This window comes from Orbicella faveolata, unplaced genomic scaffold (genome assembly GCF_042242905.1).
Source record: "Orbicella faveolata isolate gen_17 unplaced genomic scaffold, um_ofav_v1 contig_13, whole genome shotgun sequence".
NCBI classification, from domain to species: domain Eukaryota; kingdom Metazoa; phylum Cnidaria; class Anthozoa; order Scleractinia; family Merulinidae; genus Orbicella; species Orbicella faveolata.
Genome location: NW_028301540.1, coordinates 5,957,434 through 5,973,967, shown reverse-complemented (window position 1 = coordinate 5,973,967; position 16,534 = coordinate 5,957,434). Strand labels below are relative to the sequence as shown.

Genomic DNA, 16,534 nt, shown 5'->3' with positions numbered 1-16,534 from the left:
TACCAGGATAGAGGACCTGCATGAAAATCAGCTAGGGCTGATGTGGCTTCCTCTACAAACATTGTAATTTATTTTTATTTATCTTTTTAATTCCAGGCTGTATCCCACAAAATCGACTCAATGGCGTGGATCTTGATCAGGAAAAAAGCCCAGTAAAGGTCCAGCGTCAGAATGTCGTGTTTGGATGTCCGTGTGAAAAAGGAGACTGTGCTAACAATGGAAGCTGTGTGGTCAATGTCACTACACCACTTGTTAACGTATGCAAGTGTGTTGGAACTTGGGGTGGACTTCGATGCGAAAAGGATGAAAAAATTCCGATCAAGGGAGCCGCCCCACGTGAGTATTTCTAATATTCTAAACGAAGGCTAGAACGCAGGTAAAAACCAACGAACGAATTGACGGAAGCAGATAAACACGGATGCACGGAGGCACGGACGAACTAGCGGAGGACAATCGAAAGACTTGCAAAGGAACGATTGAGTGAACGAGTGAAGGGACGGACGGGCGAACAAAACAATGAACAAACGGACGGAACGGCAGCCGGGCAAACAAACGAACGAACGAACAAACGGAGAAGAGAAATAAAAACGAGCGAGCGAGCTAGCGAACTAACGAAGCAACAAAACAACCAACAAAAGAACAAACCAGTGAGCCAACGAATACGCCACATTCGTATTCTTGGTATTGGACTGGAACTAGCGTGCAACCGAGGCTAATGCGGAGAGTCGTTTCAAATGCAAATGACATTCATCTCTTTTTAATAACATTACTCGCATGAGTCTCCATTACAGGCTAGTTCCAGTCTAATACCGAGAATACGAATATGGTCTATCAACATGCGAATATACGGATGAACGAATGAACGAGTAAACCTGCTCGAAAACGTGCGAACGAACGAATTGCACGGACGAGCTACACGAGTGGCACAAACGGTATCGCTAAAACTCTCGTTACGATTAATTTGACCCCAGTTTATGAAAATATAGCCTGTGCACATTTACCAGATTTTTTTTAGGGTAGGGGCGGATGTACACAGGCTGCGAAAAGGCTGAAAGTGCAGTAAATGTTTGTATCTTTTGAGTCTGTTAATAAAGGTATGAGGCGACTTAAAGAGAACCCATGAGTTTGAAAATAATTTGAATACCCGTTACCTGATAATAAGAGAACATTGTTGGAAATCATAAAATTATGGCTTTTGATATACGTCTGGGAAAAAGAATTCTATGTTAACAATAACTCCAATAACTTGCAAGTGAATACATGAAAGATCAATCATGTCTTCATTTCTAATAACTTAGAGGAGATGCTTTGGAAATTACCACATTTGTTTGTTCCTGTGCATGGCTGTACCAGTTGTGCATGTTTGCAGGAAAACTCTTATGTGAGGATTTCAGTAGTAGTAGTCTAGCTCAACAGGGTCCCACCATGGGGCATTGACCACGCCCTGAAGATTTAAAAATGTTAAATGCCAAACAAATGCATCGGAGATTAAGAGATACGGATTCATTGAAAGAGATTCCTTTACAAGGATAGTATCAGTATCAGTTACAGAAGATAACAGATGAATAGTTTTTGAGACAACTAGAGGGTCAATTATGTTCAAATGTTCAAATTTTGTTGTTTATAGTGGTAAACGAGCTAAGGTACATCTAGCTTGTTCAAAGGCATGCAACTTAAACTGAAAGAAACACATATTTCAAATCAACACTAATAGGTTTAAAAATACCAACTGGCGGGAGGCAAACTAGTTGGCTATTTAGAAGCATAACCGAGGAATTGAACTAGGGTCTACCGAGAAACGACTCCAGCTAAGTGCTCAAGAGGGACTTGAACCCGCGACCTCCGCATTTCAAGTTCGGCGCCCTAATCACTCGGCGAAGCTGCTTCCTCGTAGCATTATTTTTTTGCATTATTAATTATTTTTCATTGCTTCAGCCGATGACGTACCGAAGCAAAAATGGAACTGGCCCGCCATTCTTGCTTTTCTTCTGATCCTACTCATCCTCCTGATTCTGCTGGCGCTGTATCTGCTCTGTCGGAATTGCAAAAAGGACAAGGCAGACGCCGTGGATGCGGCGACAGGGCCTGCCAAGGCCGCAGTGGCACCATCTGGGCACGGTACCGTCAGGTTGTATTCTGATCAGGGAGCTGGGGAAGCGGACAACAGCGACTACGACCTGCGTCATCTGATGAAGTACATGTACACCGAAAGGATAGTGGGAGCAGTGGATCTAGAGCACGGCCATGAACACGCCAATATTAGGTCCTACAAGGACCCGGGTGTCCGTGGAACTGACAATCACCAGTTTGATCTCACGCATTTGATGACCCACACGTAAGTAACTCTTTTGAAAAACGTAAAGCGTTCGTAAAGGAGGTCAGTCACGGTATTTTTAGTTATTTTGGCCACATACAAAATTACCTTTAAATGCTAGGAAACCTGAAAATAACAGTTTAATAAGATGGAAAAACACCAAAGACATAATGATAAACCATAAAGGAACAAGGATGGCTAAGGATGGAGGAGATTAACACGGATTACAAACGGCGAATTTCAAAAATTGAGGCTAAACTTTTCAATGTGCACAAACGTGACTGAGCCCTTTTAATGTATTTAACCACTTTCGATTCGGGAACGCGATGCGAAACAGACATAACTCGCATGAGAAAAGGTCGCTTAGATATAAATCTCCATCACTAAAAGTGCAATCGTACAAATGCTCCATCTAAAAGATCTTTCCTTACAGCATTGTTTGTCCCCGAAGCCCCTTCTTTTTTCCTCTCTCCTTTCTTTCTTTTACAAATCACCAGTTACGTAAATTAAACATTTCATTTAATTTCTGTTACGCGACAATTACTTTGTAAAGTATCCTATAAGCTGTGAGGAATCAACATGGCGGGTGTGGAGATGATTGCTCACTGTAAAAAAAATGATCTCGTTTTTCTTGTAGAAATCACGTCACCTCAGGGAGCGGGAGCCACAGTCAGGTGGGAACAAGCAATCCAGGCTTCCACGGTTCAACGACCGTGGTGACGTCATACTTACACACGACGATCGTGAACCATGTGAGGCACGCCGACAGCAATCTGTCGTTGTCTCGTGACGAGGTGCGCTCGTTCGAAGACGAAGGAATGGACTCGGACGTGGATGACCTGAGCGAGATAGGGAGTGGAGACGACGGGGACTGGGACAGACAGGATGAAGATAATTGGAACAGACGGTTTATAACACTCACCCGCCAATGATTTCTAAAATCAAACGGTTTAGTTTGACAAGAAAATGACGCAACGCAAACACTGAAAATGACAAATATATTTTATTGATTAGCACATACCAACAGTAGGTAAGGCACACGATTGTATTGTCGAGACTAACTTACAATTACTTTAATCAAATCCTTAATGTCGAATCGAATTTTCTCGATCTACCGGCTTACTAAAAGGTGATCTGCGAGCAGGCGCACCTTTGAGTCACGCGCGTGAGCGGCGAAGAGCAAAGCGATCAGGAACGATCAGGAGACAGGCTAACTAAAAGGCAGCGTCAATTTTGTTATCGATAAACACTGATTTTATGAGTTCGTTGTAGATCAATGAAAACTTTTTCCCTGAACTGGGAAATTGGTTACGCTATACACGTGACATCATTCTGGTTGTATTGTTTGACCAGTATGCTGCCTCGCCTCAGGCTCCAATCTCATTCCTCGAGTCTTCGTTCTTTAACGAATACGAGCGACTCTCGAGAGTCCAGTTACTGACTCGATTTTGATAGGTTAATTTTAAAAACAATGGAAATGAGCGAAAATAAAACACCAGCGTCTCGATTGAGCCGCGTGTTTTTGTCATCTAGTCGTGCGAAATTCAACCGGAAGTCCTACATTTTCGGACTTCAATTCAAATGTTTCCAGGGTCGCTCGTTTTCCGTCCGCAGGTCAAGATGAACGAAGACTCAGGATGCGAGGTTATCTCAGGCCCAACCTAAAACAGATCCAGCCGCCTTGGTTTAGCCCTTTGTGGCGCACAAGGAGACGGAGAACTCTTAGCGTGGAGTTAACTTGTAATGCACAGAAATAGCACAGCTTGTAAAATCTGGATAACATCAATGTACGATTAGAATTTTATAAATGCTTCGCCTGGTTTTTACTGCATTAGACGACATCGTCATTCTTCTAGATAGAGTTTGGCCATTGACGATGTTAACATTGTGTAGAAGCATGCCTTTGTTAAATATTTCAATTTCGCTGTACGTCGCCGAGTGCATAGCAATAGTCACAGTGATTGCAATATTGTTTAGAAACTCTTCAGAAAATAAGAAGTTTTTACCAGGGAAATCAAAGCTCTCTGCATAGATAAAGCCAAACTAGGGTCTCAAGTCTTTTTGTAACAGATAGAACTGGTTAAACAGTTATCTTCAATGTAACATGTATGCATGTACAGACAGACAAGAAGCTTTTGCCAAATAAATTTCGCGTAAACCGCTTGGACGATGTCGACATTTTTCTTCAACTAAACTCAGTACTGTCACCTGTGTCTACTTTGTCCGGAGTTATCTGAAAATTAAATCTCCTTTTTGGATGCTTTACATTTTTCAGTTCTAAGCATTTAACAGTACACCAAGACAGAGGCAGTGGTTACAAGTAGGTATCTGATAGTTACAGTGTCGCGTTAGGAAACTCTTATTCGTTTTCTTCGCGCCAAGTCGGACTCTGTCTGTTATTTTTAAAGAAATAACATTTACAGCTAGAATTTCAGACCAGACTGAAAATGCGCACATAAAACCGAGGGACGAGAAAGTGCGCCACGCTATCAGGCATTTTAGTACAATTCTACAGGTATACCAATGCAAAAGCTGCAATCTGATTGGCTGAGCTATTGCACACCTTCGGCCATTAATTTGACGTTTTCTCGTTTCTCTGGTGTATTAGAGGAAGTGTTTGAAATATTGCAGAATCGTTCAACACTGGCCCCAAGAGTGCTAGAGAAAGGAAACTAATATTAGAACAAAATTGAATAGTTCGCTGAACTGAGGAACGCGTGTAAACAGCTTCCAGTCCACTGTAAGAAAAAAGATGGCGACTGGTACATTTACCCATAGTTCTTAGCACACGAAAACTTAAACAACGCTCATAAAAACTTACGGAAAAGTTCCCATATTCTCAAATCCAGCATACACCATGTCGTAAGAACAGGGACAAATATTGCAAAAATATGGCTTTCCTTGTACTCTATGAACTGTGTAAGGCTCGCATGGTATTGTGATAAAATGTAGGGCCGCCATGTTTTTTGTCCAGCGGGGCCTGATTGCAAACAGAACACAACAATTCAACCCGCGCGCGATTTTGCTAAAGTATGAAGTTTAATACTATCCAATAAGTAGAGATTTGTAATTGAAAATTGTTATTTGAAGGAAATTTGGTTAGAATTGTACTTAAACAAGCATATCAGATTATTTTCTCTCGATTCCTATGAGGGGAAAGTTGATTCTGTTAAGTAAATAAGGCACGTTTGGGAAAGTACTGCGTTTTACGACAGAATCACTGATCTGAGGAATGTAGCGTGTAACATTGACTACTGACATTGATTCATAGTTCAATATTACACGCGACAATCCTTGGATAATAACAGTTACAATATAAATAATGTTATGTCTAGGAGTGATCATAGATTGGGGGATGCGTTTGATATGTTGTGTGGCTGCAGTCTGATGGGGAATGTTATAAATGCTTTGTGCTTCGATGTGCATGAGGTGTTGACCTCTAGAGAGTAAATTATAAGTTAGTAGTAAGATCTTTGGGATACGACCTCATTAATTCTTTAACTCGTAGAATCGATAAGTTTTATTGGAAGAATTCTGCAAGCGCACCTATCACAGCTGGGAGGTTAAATAGTTAAAGTGAAAACTGCCATGTCTTGGACCATTACCCCGGTAAGCTATTTAACTCAACTGCGACTCGTGGTTCAGGTTAGCGAGGTAAAGACGGACCACTCCGCTCCAATGTAGTTCGATAGCTGCAGTATATAAAGATGGAGGAGACGTTCAAATGCCGGTTGTATGCCCCCTGCGTATAATAAATGACTGATAACATTTAGCTGTCATTCAAAATCCATATATCTCTTATTATCAAAAACTGGATTATTGGATAACGCAATTCAAGAGTGGCTTAGCCATCACGGTAAATTTAACAATTATTCCACGAGCGCGGGTTGGATATATTAAGAATTGGTGCGGACAGATGCTCGGATACTTGTTCGCGGACATTACCTGTTCCGAGAAGCGAAAAGTTTTCCGAGACCGCAGCACGAAGAAAACTGTGAGCTTTGAGGAACAGACAATGCCCAAGGACAAATATCTGAGCTTATAATCCATCAAATATTTTCGCGCGCGCGATTGGTCTAAACACGTCACGTGACCGAACATTCCCCAACTAAAACTGGGGAATATCCGAGAATATTCCCCAATTTTCAACACTACGCGTGTTGCGAAAAAGATTTGAAGGATAATAAACTCAGTAGCCTCCATTTTGCACGAAAATATGCTCAGATATTTGTTTGGACATTATCTGTTCCTCGAAGCTCATAGTTTTCCACGAGCTACGCTGTCGATGTCCCATTTCAAACCACTAAAATTAGTACACTGCAGAAGTGTACTCTCGCAGCTTGTTATTATTAAGCATAAATAGTGTCAACTACAAAAATTACAGACACTTCTTGGCTAAGTATTCCTGGCTTTGGCAAGAGTTCCCCAGAAATAGCGTTTACATGTTCTTTTTTAATATCTAAGTCAATGTCTGACAGTTCTAAGTGGACTCTCCTAGAAGCTCGCGAGCCTCTTAAGCAAAGTAATGCTGATCTCAGCAGCGCAAAAGACACTCTTGCCCTGATCCGTGACATGGTAATAATAATAATAATAATAATAATAATAATAATAGTAATAATAATAATAGTAGTAATAATAATAATAATAACAATAATAATAACAATAATAATAACAAGAAAATAAGTAGATAGATAAATGAATAAGAGATTTAGATTTGTACACACATGTTAAAATTATCCTAGGTTAAGAATGTACAACGTAAAGCTTATTATCTATTTGCAATCATGATAAAGGTATTTAAGACTATATTATATAAATTGATCAAGTAGTGCAGATAACGCACTTTGTGCACGTGCCCTCAATGAAAACATTAAGGTCTCTTTGTCTAATGTTATTTTTAAAATTGTTCAGTGTCGTTCGCTGCCTATCACATGGGTTCAGAGATACGGGCCTGAGAATCTTATTGTCGCGTAAGATGCAACAATTTACTCTGAAAATACGGAAACCTCACTATATTGATGCATGGATCGAATTATGCAACCACCTTGGCTATACACCAAATAGTCTGTAACTTGGAGACTAGTGAATATAAACCCATTGTCTTGGTTAGATCATCTGGGATTTTATCATTAATTGGTTTCTTAACATCAACTGAAATATCCCAAGGACATTGTGAACGAAGGAAAGGTCGAGCTGCGTTTTCTGCGTGAAACCACTCAATGTACATACTAAATGACTTGTTTCACTGGTCATGTTATCTATTCATGCATATTTTTACATGCTTGACGAGTTTTTCTTTGGACTTTGAGCTCATCATCTACAGAGGTCAGAATTTAAGGGAAAGCCTACATGACAGTGCAGAATTATTCATGAATATTTTTTTACATACTTGACGAGTTGTTATTTTGGACTTCGAGCTTACACTCTACCGAGGTTAGCATCGATACATATGGTAACATAACTCAAAAAGAGCTTTTTTTCTCGTGATGACTTTATAATCGCAGGTTGGCGCCGTGGTGTAAGTCAGGGAATCGGAGTCTAATCGAAGGTCCGTTCCAATCCTGACGTGGGAACCTTTTTTTGCCTTCAAGCTACTAAAGGATGGTTTGCGTTTAAACAGGTAAATAAAAATATTTAACAAATAAAAGTAATACAATTAGATAAAAGAAAAAGTGAGACGACATGGAAATTTGAAATAATTCATGAAACCTTCGCACATGATTTTTGGCAAAGTTTCGCGGTTTGAAGCCGCTGTCAAAGTTATCGATGGATCGAATTATACAACCACTTTTGTTGCATACCAATTTGGAAGCAATTATTCGACTCCAAACGCGAAAGAACAATTTTTCCCTTTGGCAGCCATTCTGTTCACAATTGCCAACCCTCTCGTGAAATATCCTGGTCATCTGAATGACCGGAATTACCACCAAAAAATTGTTCACGACCTATCGAGCGAGTGAATTATTTCTTCCTTTACTAACTGCTATATCTCATTCTAACTACGCTACGCTGGCTATCACTACTCGTGAAAAACAATGACTGAGGCAAGTGCCTCGCCTTGCCTGTTACCAGCTAAGGCCCTAAAAGGTCCATGGTTTTAAACTTTTTGAAGAATTTTGTAACTTTTCTCAATTTCAAGCTGCTTAATGTAGTCTCTGAACAGACTTGTTATGTCCTTGCTATCTTGAATTGACGGATCGAGGAACGTTCAGAGTGTTTTAATTCCCACTTGTTGACGGTTTACTGTGCAAATTAGCTTATCGTCAATCTGTTAATCCTATTTTGTTGTGTAGGGTCAAAACTGCCCCTCAGTTCTCAGTTGACCCTTTCTTTCTATTTGACGCAGTTGTTTGACAAATCCAAAGACTGTTCGCAGCTAAAAATAAAAAGTTACCTTATTTGCAGTTGTTTTATACAAATCCGCTAAGCATTTATAGCAACCCTGACAACGCCAAGCAAAACTGTTCCTGGTTATGACGTACTTTCGGTAAATGACGTCATTCGGACGAGTTTAGCATCCGTCTACATATGGCCATGACGTGCTAAGGAAGTGAACCATAACGAGATGCTCACAGAGATGTGAAAATAGCAGCTAAACAGTGGGGTGAAACCAGACTGACTTGCATTAAAGATAAGCCGGTGTGCAGAAAAAAATTGGACTGATCGGTCGGTATAAGTTCAAGGTAAGAAAGCCAGGCTTTTGGTAATAAATACCTTCTACAATCATAAAGGTATTGTGTGTATCTTAATTACCAAAGCATTAATATACATGAGTTTTAAGTGCACTTTTACGTGTGTAATTGTCTCTCGATAACTTGTGTTCTAGACTGCGATCAACGTACAATATCAATTGCTGATTTTGAATTGATGCCGAGGAATATTTCATTGATATTTAAACTTGGATTTTAACTCTCGTGCTATGATGTTAGTGCAAACAACTGAACAGCGAGCTTTTTGAGGCTCTCAGTTGTAATCAAAGCGTGATAGCTATTTACATTCACTTAAACTATTGTTGTTTGCCAGAGATTATTGTGCGCAGTTTTGCAAGATTAGAAAACTCATTATATAAGCCTCGCTGGAGACAGTGAAATTTTGCTGACTAAGAGCAGCACGGAAGAACATATGTGTGCTTTTCAAAATGTTTCGGTGCGGTTTCGCTTTACCGTAACTAACTATTTTAATCGGCTTTTGTGCGTCTTTTAGACAGATATTAATATCATACGCACAGCATGGAGTATTTTCACAAATCTATATTACCATGACAACGAAGAACAGGAAATCTCTGACTGACTTAAAACAGTCGAATCTGTATGATCCAGACTTCATTTAGACATGATCACTGAAAAAAGGAAACTACGATTAATGACATATAAATCGTAACACACATTTTAAGCGTATATTTTTGTATCAACCGGCAGATATATAAATTATAATTTGACTTTCACTAAATTAGTACATCTATTAATAGCAATTGTCTTATTACATGCTGTCTAATTTGCGAACAACTGGACGAAAAACATTCCAACGACAGCCAAAATTAGACGATGCTCTTGGCCGAGTCCAATTTAACAATCAATTCAAACGATTTTTTTGAATCCAATTATCTGCAAATTGGACCAGGGGGTAGTTGTCGTACTTATCAATTATTTTGCACAGAGAACTGTCCAAATTACTTGTTAATTTGGACACTATCCAAATTGAATTAAGAATCAATTTGAACAGTTTGCATACTCGTACACAAGTTTGGCTGGGATTTTGGGCCAATAGGAAAGTAATCCGCGGTTAACTTGTACAGCATATCAGATCATTTCTCAAATGTTTGCAAATGTTCGTGTTGCACGGCTGCATATATACAACGGTGAGTGAATAAATTTCTCTTACATTGACAAAAGACCTGCATGTTTTATGACCGTCTGATACGTCAGTTAATAGTGATCGAGTTGTGCAATTTACAGATTCTATGGGTTTGGCGGCATTAAAATAGGGAGCTTAAGAATCCACGACGGCGACGCTGAGGACAACGTCGATTGAAACATGATTTTATATTTTACCTAAGAATCTCGTGGCACCCTGAAGTCATTTACTTTGTTTATGACTGTCAAAGCTATCACGAAACTGAATCTAGGACACATCGATAAATTCGAAATAAAATTTAGAAAATTAGCCGTCGTGGTTCACGTTCTCCTGACAACGCAGAATTTGGTCATTTCACGTTGTTGTTTTGCAGAGGACGGCAAAATATGTACAAAGAATTATAATGCACGTTCACAGCCATTGTGTTTAGCGACGTTGCCGTTGCCGTCGTGGTTTTCTTAAGCTCCCTATTATATGTTAAACAACTCTGCAGACGTTGATTGGAAACCTTCTAACTGACTTTTACATACACCATGCCGGCAACTTGGCTATATTTCAGTCCCGGTAAACATAGCAATGCATTCAGCTTCCCTCGAAAGAATTAAAAGGCAAAACGGTCTTGCATGTCAGAAAGAGACCTTATTAATATTATCATGATCAGTTGACGACATTTGTTGTAAGGGAGCTTAAAGCCGACGACAACGGCGACGCCGAGGACGACGCCTAGTCAAAAATGAATTTATATTTTACCAGCGAAATTAGCAATTGTCTAGATCTGTTCAGTACACCTATGGCTCTAAAAACGAGCTTAGGCTAAACATGCAATGACAGCATTCAATTGCAAATGGAAATACAAATATTAGCCGTCGTCGCTCGCGTTCACCAAACTAAGCAGAACTTGATCATTACACGTTCTTGTTTTGCAGAGGATGGTAAAGAAGTGTACAAAGATTTATAACGCACGTGCACAGCTATTGTTTCGCTCATCAAACCTTTTGTTGGTGAGGTTCTCGTTGCCGTCCTCGTCGTGGTTTGCTTAATCTCCCTACTTATCCTGCTCACAGTAGCGTTCTGTTACAAAGATTACAAAAAACTTCCTTATTCGTTGTGGTGGGTAGGTCCGGATGTGATCCTTCACTCAATCCAGATAAAGTAACCTACATATGTATGTAAGGAGGCCTTAGTATTTTCCAATGAAGCATAGCCTGGTATAGTCAAATACGACACATCATTGAGCGCAGATGCCATTCCACGAGCGAAATGTAAACCCACCTTTTAAGACGTTGATTGATGGTGCGTACTTGAGACGTCGTGCACCGAGTCAAAAAAACCTGTGGCATTTCTGAATCACACTTTCTGATCTGGAAAAGTCGGTGAAATTCTAATTGACAATGAGTACTTGAAGCACCGTGCAACAATTCAAAAAAATCTGTGGCATTTCTGAATCACACCTTATGATCCGGGGAGGTCAGTAAAATTCTAATTGATAATGAGTACTTGAGACACCGTGCAACAACTTAAAAGGTATGTGCCCTTTGGAAAACGCCTTTTCAATATGATCTCGAGATGTCTGTCAAGACTGGAAGATTTTCTATCAGTCGAGCAATTTTTTTATCGATCGAAAATTTTTCATCTATTGAGAACATTTTGCGACTAATAAATTTTCATCCATCGAGAATCAACATTAAATAAAACAATTTCAACAGATCTTGAAAAAACCTAATTTGAAACAGTTTCAATATTAGCCTTAGTTAACTCAGGTGCCTGAGAAACTCTTTTTCTGTGCACTAACGCTAGTCACGTTGTTTCTAATCGGTCTAGAAGTTTTTCAGTAAAAAGCAGTCTTAACTGTCTTTTATTAAAAATCAAACAAATAAGACGGATTCCGCTCAAAGTTTGAGCAATAAGTGCAAAAATTATATGCTAAAAATCTACTCATAGCAAGGTAACTTTTGGAATTAATACTATTTAAATCAACTCACTTTAGTTAATTTCTCTAAGTGACCCCGTGATTAAATTCTCAAGCTTTCTCAAGTTAAAGCGAAACCTCGTAAGAATGCTTAAAGCGTGTGTTCTGGTGTTTTTTTAACTAACGCGAAACGTCTGTTTTGATTAAAATATGGATAACTTCAAGTTCAATTTTCTCTCGCGGGGTAAGCTTGAGAGCTTTAGTCTCGATAAGTTCTTCGATTTTTCTTTACTGTGTTCCAAATATTACCATGCTATGAGGTTTTCCTGGTAACTTAATTTTTGCCATTATTGTTCTTAATGCCTAGTAAAAGTCTGTTCTGTGCTTCAGTTGGATTACGTAGTTTTTTATCGGCGGCGAGAAATTAAAAAAAAATTCCGACTGCCTTATTATATACTATATTTGGAAACTTCTGAGATTTTTTCAAGGTTGCAGCAAGCTCTTACTGAATTGTTACCGCAACAAAACAGATATACAAGCTGCGACTCACCAAAAGAAACTTCCAGATTTGGCCCATAAAGTGTGACACAAATGAATTTTAATCTTTAAAACAGACCCTATTCATGTCTCTCTTCTCTGGACTGTGATTGATGGGTACCATTGATTACTCCAAGTGACTAGCTAGTGGATTATTTGGTTTGAAGTCTGACATTATAGCATACCTGAAATCTTCCTTTGAAAATTCCTGAGTTCATCTGCTACAAAACGTCGCTGATGCGTGAGTTTGCTCCATTCACCTCCTACCCTTCTTGAACAGTTATCTGACTAACCTGGATGGTGTACTTGAAGACAATTTCTCTATAGAAAACACTTCGATTGTTCCTAATCCTCATTTAATCGATGATTCCTGTTAAACAAACAGAACAAAAGGACATCGCTTCAACTCTTTGTGGCCGATTCTGATCGTCTTTTCTCTAGACTCAAACCAGTGCATTTCACGGAAATAGAGCTTTTAGACGAAAGTTTTTACGTCAGACAAAATTCCCCATTCATTAGCTCAGTGGAATTCCACGAGTTCTTCGTACAGAACAAAAATAACATAATACGATAAATCCCTTCAATGGTTGGACAGGCGGGCATATAAAACCACGCACCCTTGACTCTTCAAACTGATTACCTCAACAATTTAAACAATTGTTGAGCATAGAAATAGACACAGAACAGTTTATGATGACGGACAATATGGAAGGACATCATGTGATCCCACGCACGTTCGCTTGAATTTTAAACAGCGAACTTCTAACTGAGGGCAAATTTTCTCCTTGTGCAATACCGTGGCGTAAGTATGCTTCATATGTTTTTCAAATGGCGTATAAACTTAGGGATTTCATGACCGACACACTAAACACTTCTGAACTTGTTCTGCTATTCGTAAGACAAGCAAGACCGCGAGTTAATCACTAGAACCAGTGACACTGGAACCTGTTCAGACCTGACCAAGTCTGCCGCGGCAGCAACAACGTGGAAAACGATCGCTTTTGTTTTACAAGGATTGTACAAAGGCTTTCTTTTATATAAATCTTGGTACATTATTTCACCATGTGAAACCACAACAATGAAGTGAAAATGATTAAATTCTGGGTTTAGGGCGGACGTGACTTGGAGGCAAACTTTACATGCATGGTCCTGCTTCAGCAGACATGGGATAATCTGACCCTGAAAGATAATTACCAGACAGATTGAACCAAACTGAAACACTGTAATGTTGTACTGGATCATAGAATCTAAATCTTTTCTTTCCACAACGTAACTGATTTTCACGATTTCGTTGGGTGCACACACTTTGCTCTCCTGCCCTTTTTTTTTTCTTTTGGAGTATAGTCTCAAAAATGACTCAATGAACTTGTGCTTTCTGAACTAGTGCATATGCCAGTTCACCCTACTGTCCTCATCTACTTAGCTGAGCTCGTGCAAACTGGCATGCTCATCAGAGTGGAAAACGTGCGTGTGCAGATTGTTTAGAATGAAAATGAGAAAAAAAAAATTGTGTAGGTCAGACCGAAACTGCAAGCGAAGCAGGGCTTACTCGACTCGATGACTAAGTTATTCCAAGATCTCTCTCTCTCTCCGGTCAGCTTACTTATGGTTACTACCCGACGGTTGGCATTATTGTGACGTCATCATGAATCCTAAAGTCTAGCCAACCAATCAGAGCGCGCCAATGACATGCAGATCTGCATGTGAACTAATCAACATCTGATTAAAAATTTAATCACCTGTGAAACTATCATCGGCAGAATGTGGGTCGAATCTCTAGATCTCAACATTTTCAGCTTTAGATCGCAAAATCTTAGTTTAAATCTAGAGGTGACGGGTTCTTGTTTGGTGAATCTCGCAATAGACTGTTTTCGATATGTTAGAATTCAGCTTGGCAGCGAAGCTTAGAGGACACAAACAAAGGACATTGAATGACCATGTTTATTCATTTCTTTTGTTTGTGTCCTCTAGGCCGCACTATCAAGCTGAATTTTAATCTCGAAAGTGGCCTATTCGAAAAACCCTTCGTACTAGCTAGTCCCTGTTATGCCGAGTTTCAGCGGCGATAGATCAAGGAGGACTTTTAACTAGAATAATTGAAATTCAAGAATAAAACAAATATTGAAAGTGAAGAATGATCATCGCAGTATATTTTCCAATTTAAGCAATTGGAAAGAAGAAGCCTGAAGAAAATCAGGGCTTCAACGGGATTCGAACCCGTGACCTCCGCGATACCGGTGCGATGCTCTACCAACTGAGCTATGAAGCCACACATTGGGAGCGAGGCCACTTAATTGAGTTCATATCTTCCCGTGAGGAGTGAAATGATGTGAAGTTTATATGAAATAATTCATATATGAACTGCGGTTGTAGATGAAAGTGAAAAATGATCATCGCAGTATATTTTCCAATTTAAGCAATTGGAAAGAAGAAGCCTGAAGAAAATCAGGGCTTCAACGGGATTCGAACCCGTGACCTCCGCGATACCGGTGCGATGCTCTACCAACTGAGCTATGAAGCCACACATTGGGAGCGAGGCCACTTAATTGAGTTCATATCTTCCCGTGAGGAGTGAAATGATGTGAAGTTTATATGAAATAATTCATATATGAACTGCGGTTGTAGATGAATGTCAGGGGTTGTTTTGCATGTTAAGACGTGGACTAAATCGATGTCACAGAGATTGAAAAACGTATCCTACTCCATGTAAGATCGAATATCAGCGAAACGACTAACTTACTCGCATATCAAAATCGATGAAAATTAACTACACTTTCCTTTGACTACAACGTCTGAAATCAGATAGCCTATTCCAGGCTCTCGGTCATTGGGGACGATCGAAAAAGCGGGCGGGCGACGAGCTCCTTTTCCCGGTCGTCGCCCGTGTGCTTTTCGATCGTCCCCACTGACCGAGAGCCTGGAACAGGCTAAAAATCAAATTTTTTTCCTTGTCACAGAGTCACATATTGTCGGCGGTAAACTGCTAAAATATGAGTTCCGAAAATCCATCCTTTGCTTGAATACCCATTTCCGATCCCCGGGGGATTGATTGTCCCTATAGATAGGTCCGGTAATTATAACCTACAAAAGAACTGAAGAACCTCTTAGCACTTTTCGTGTGAAGTAGAAAACAATAGGAACTTAGTTCGGTGTTTCAAGAATTTCCGTTCAACATGTTCAACGTACATACTACTCACTATACCTCTTTCTCGTGAAGGCAGGAAGAACTGGCTGGCAAGTTAGCCAGCCGGTTTAAAACTCCGGTCTCTCTCTAATTGTAGGTCAATTTACGAATTTACCAAACTGTAATATATTAACCTTTTCGTCCCTGGATCTAACAAGCTTGCAACAATTACATGCGTATCGTTCGGTTCCTAGATTCTAGAAACCACTCAAGTGGAGCTCATGTCGATCACACGTTGAGGAGCACCTTCGTCCTTAAACTTGCTCTTGGTAGTTCTAATGTTTTTGACTGCCTACTTAGCAGTACTTTCATGAGGTGGTGTTAATTATATTGTAAAAGGTGGTTCTGACTTTGTTTTGCCTACAAATGAAGCCCTGCAATGTATCTAACAATTCGAAGAAAACTAGCAGCATTTTGAAGTGATGCTGTATATTTTGTCGAGAGCAAGGTGCCTCTCAATTTGTTGTCAGTGTGTAACCATTCAAATGAAAGCCACTGAACAGTGCATTTGTGTGAACATGTTTCAATTTTTTCCAAGCTAGAGGTCAAGTTCATAATTTCTTAGGCTGTATGGTATACAAACGATGTATATGGTGAAAACGCCGGCAACTGGCGACTGATCGAAACGGAATCCGGTAATTTTTTTTTTAGTCAGAATGTGTCTCGATATGTTACAGCGATGATTACAATTTCACATCTTCGTGAGAAATAATAAATAGATGTGTAGTATAGAGCT

General features: G+C 39.7%; 2 protein-coding genes across 4 annotated transcripts in view; both read left to right on the top strand.

The window, feature by feature from the left end:
• LOC110052090 (protocadherin-like protein) overlaps positions 1-4,477 on the top strand; it is a 38,365-nt gene extending 33,888 nt beyond the window's left edge. Inside the window, exons 19-21 of the mRNA XM_089284273.1 lie at positions 97-336; positions 1,936-2,335; positions 2,952-4,477. Coding sequence (XP_089140399.1) covers positions 97-336; positions 1,936-2,335; positions 2,952-3,246 — 935 coding nt within the window. The 3' untranslated portion in view covers positions 3,247-4,477. The remainder of the gene's footprint in view (positions 1-96; positions 337-1,935; positions 2,336-2,951) is intronic.
• A 3,146-nt stretch (positions 4,478-7,623) lies between these two features.
• The window catches only part of LOC110051918 (uncharacterized), a 30,198-nt gene continuing 21,287 nt past the window's right edge, over positions 7,624-16,534 (top strand). Inside the window, exon 1 of one of the 3 annotated variants that reach the window (XM_020758019.2) lies at positions 7,624-7,934. The gene's annotated coding sequence lies outside the window, so the exon portion shown is untranslated. Of the gene's footprint in view, positions 7,935-8,819; positions 8,998-13,293; positions 13,417-16,534 lie in introns of those variants that run through there. The other 2 variants (XM_020758018.2, XM_020758017.2) reach the window with 2 other exon arrangements.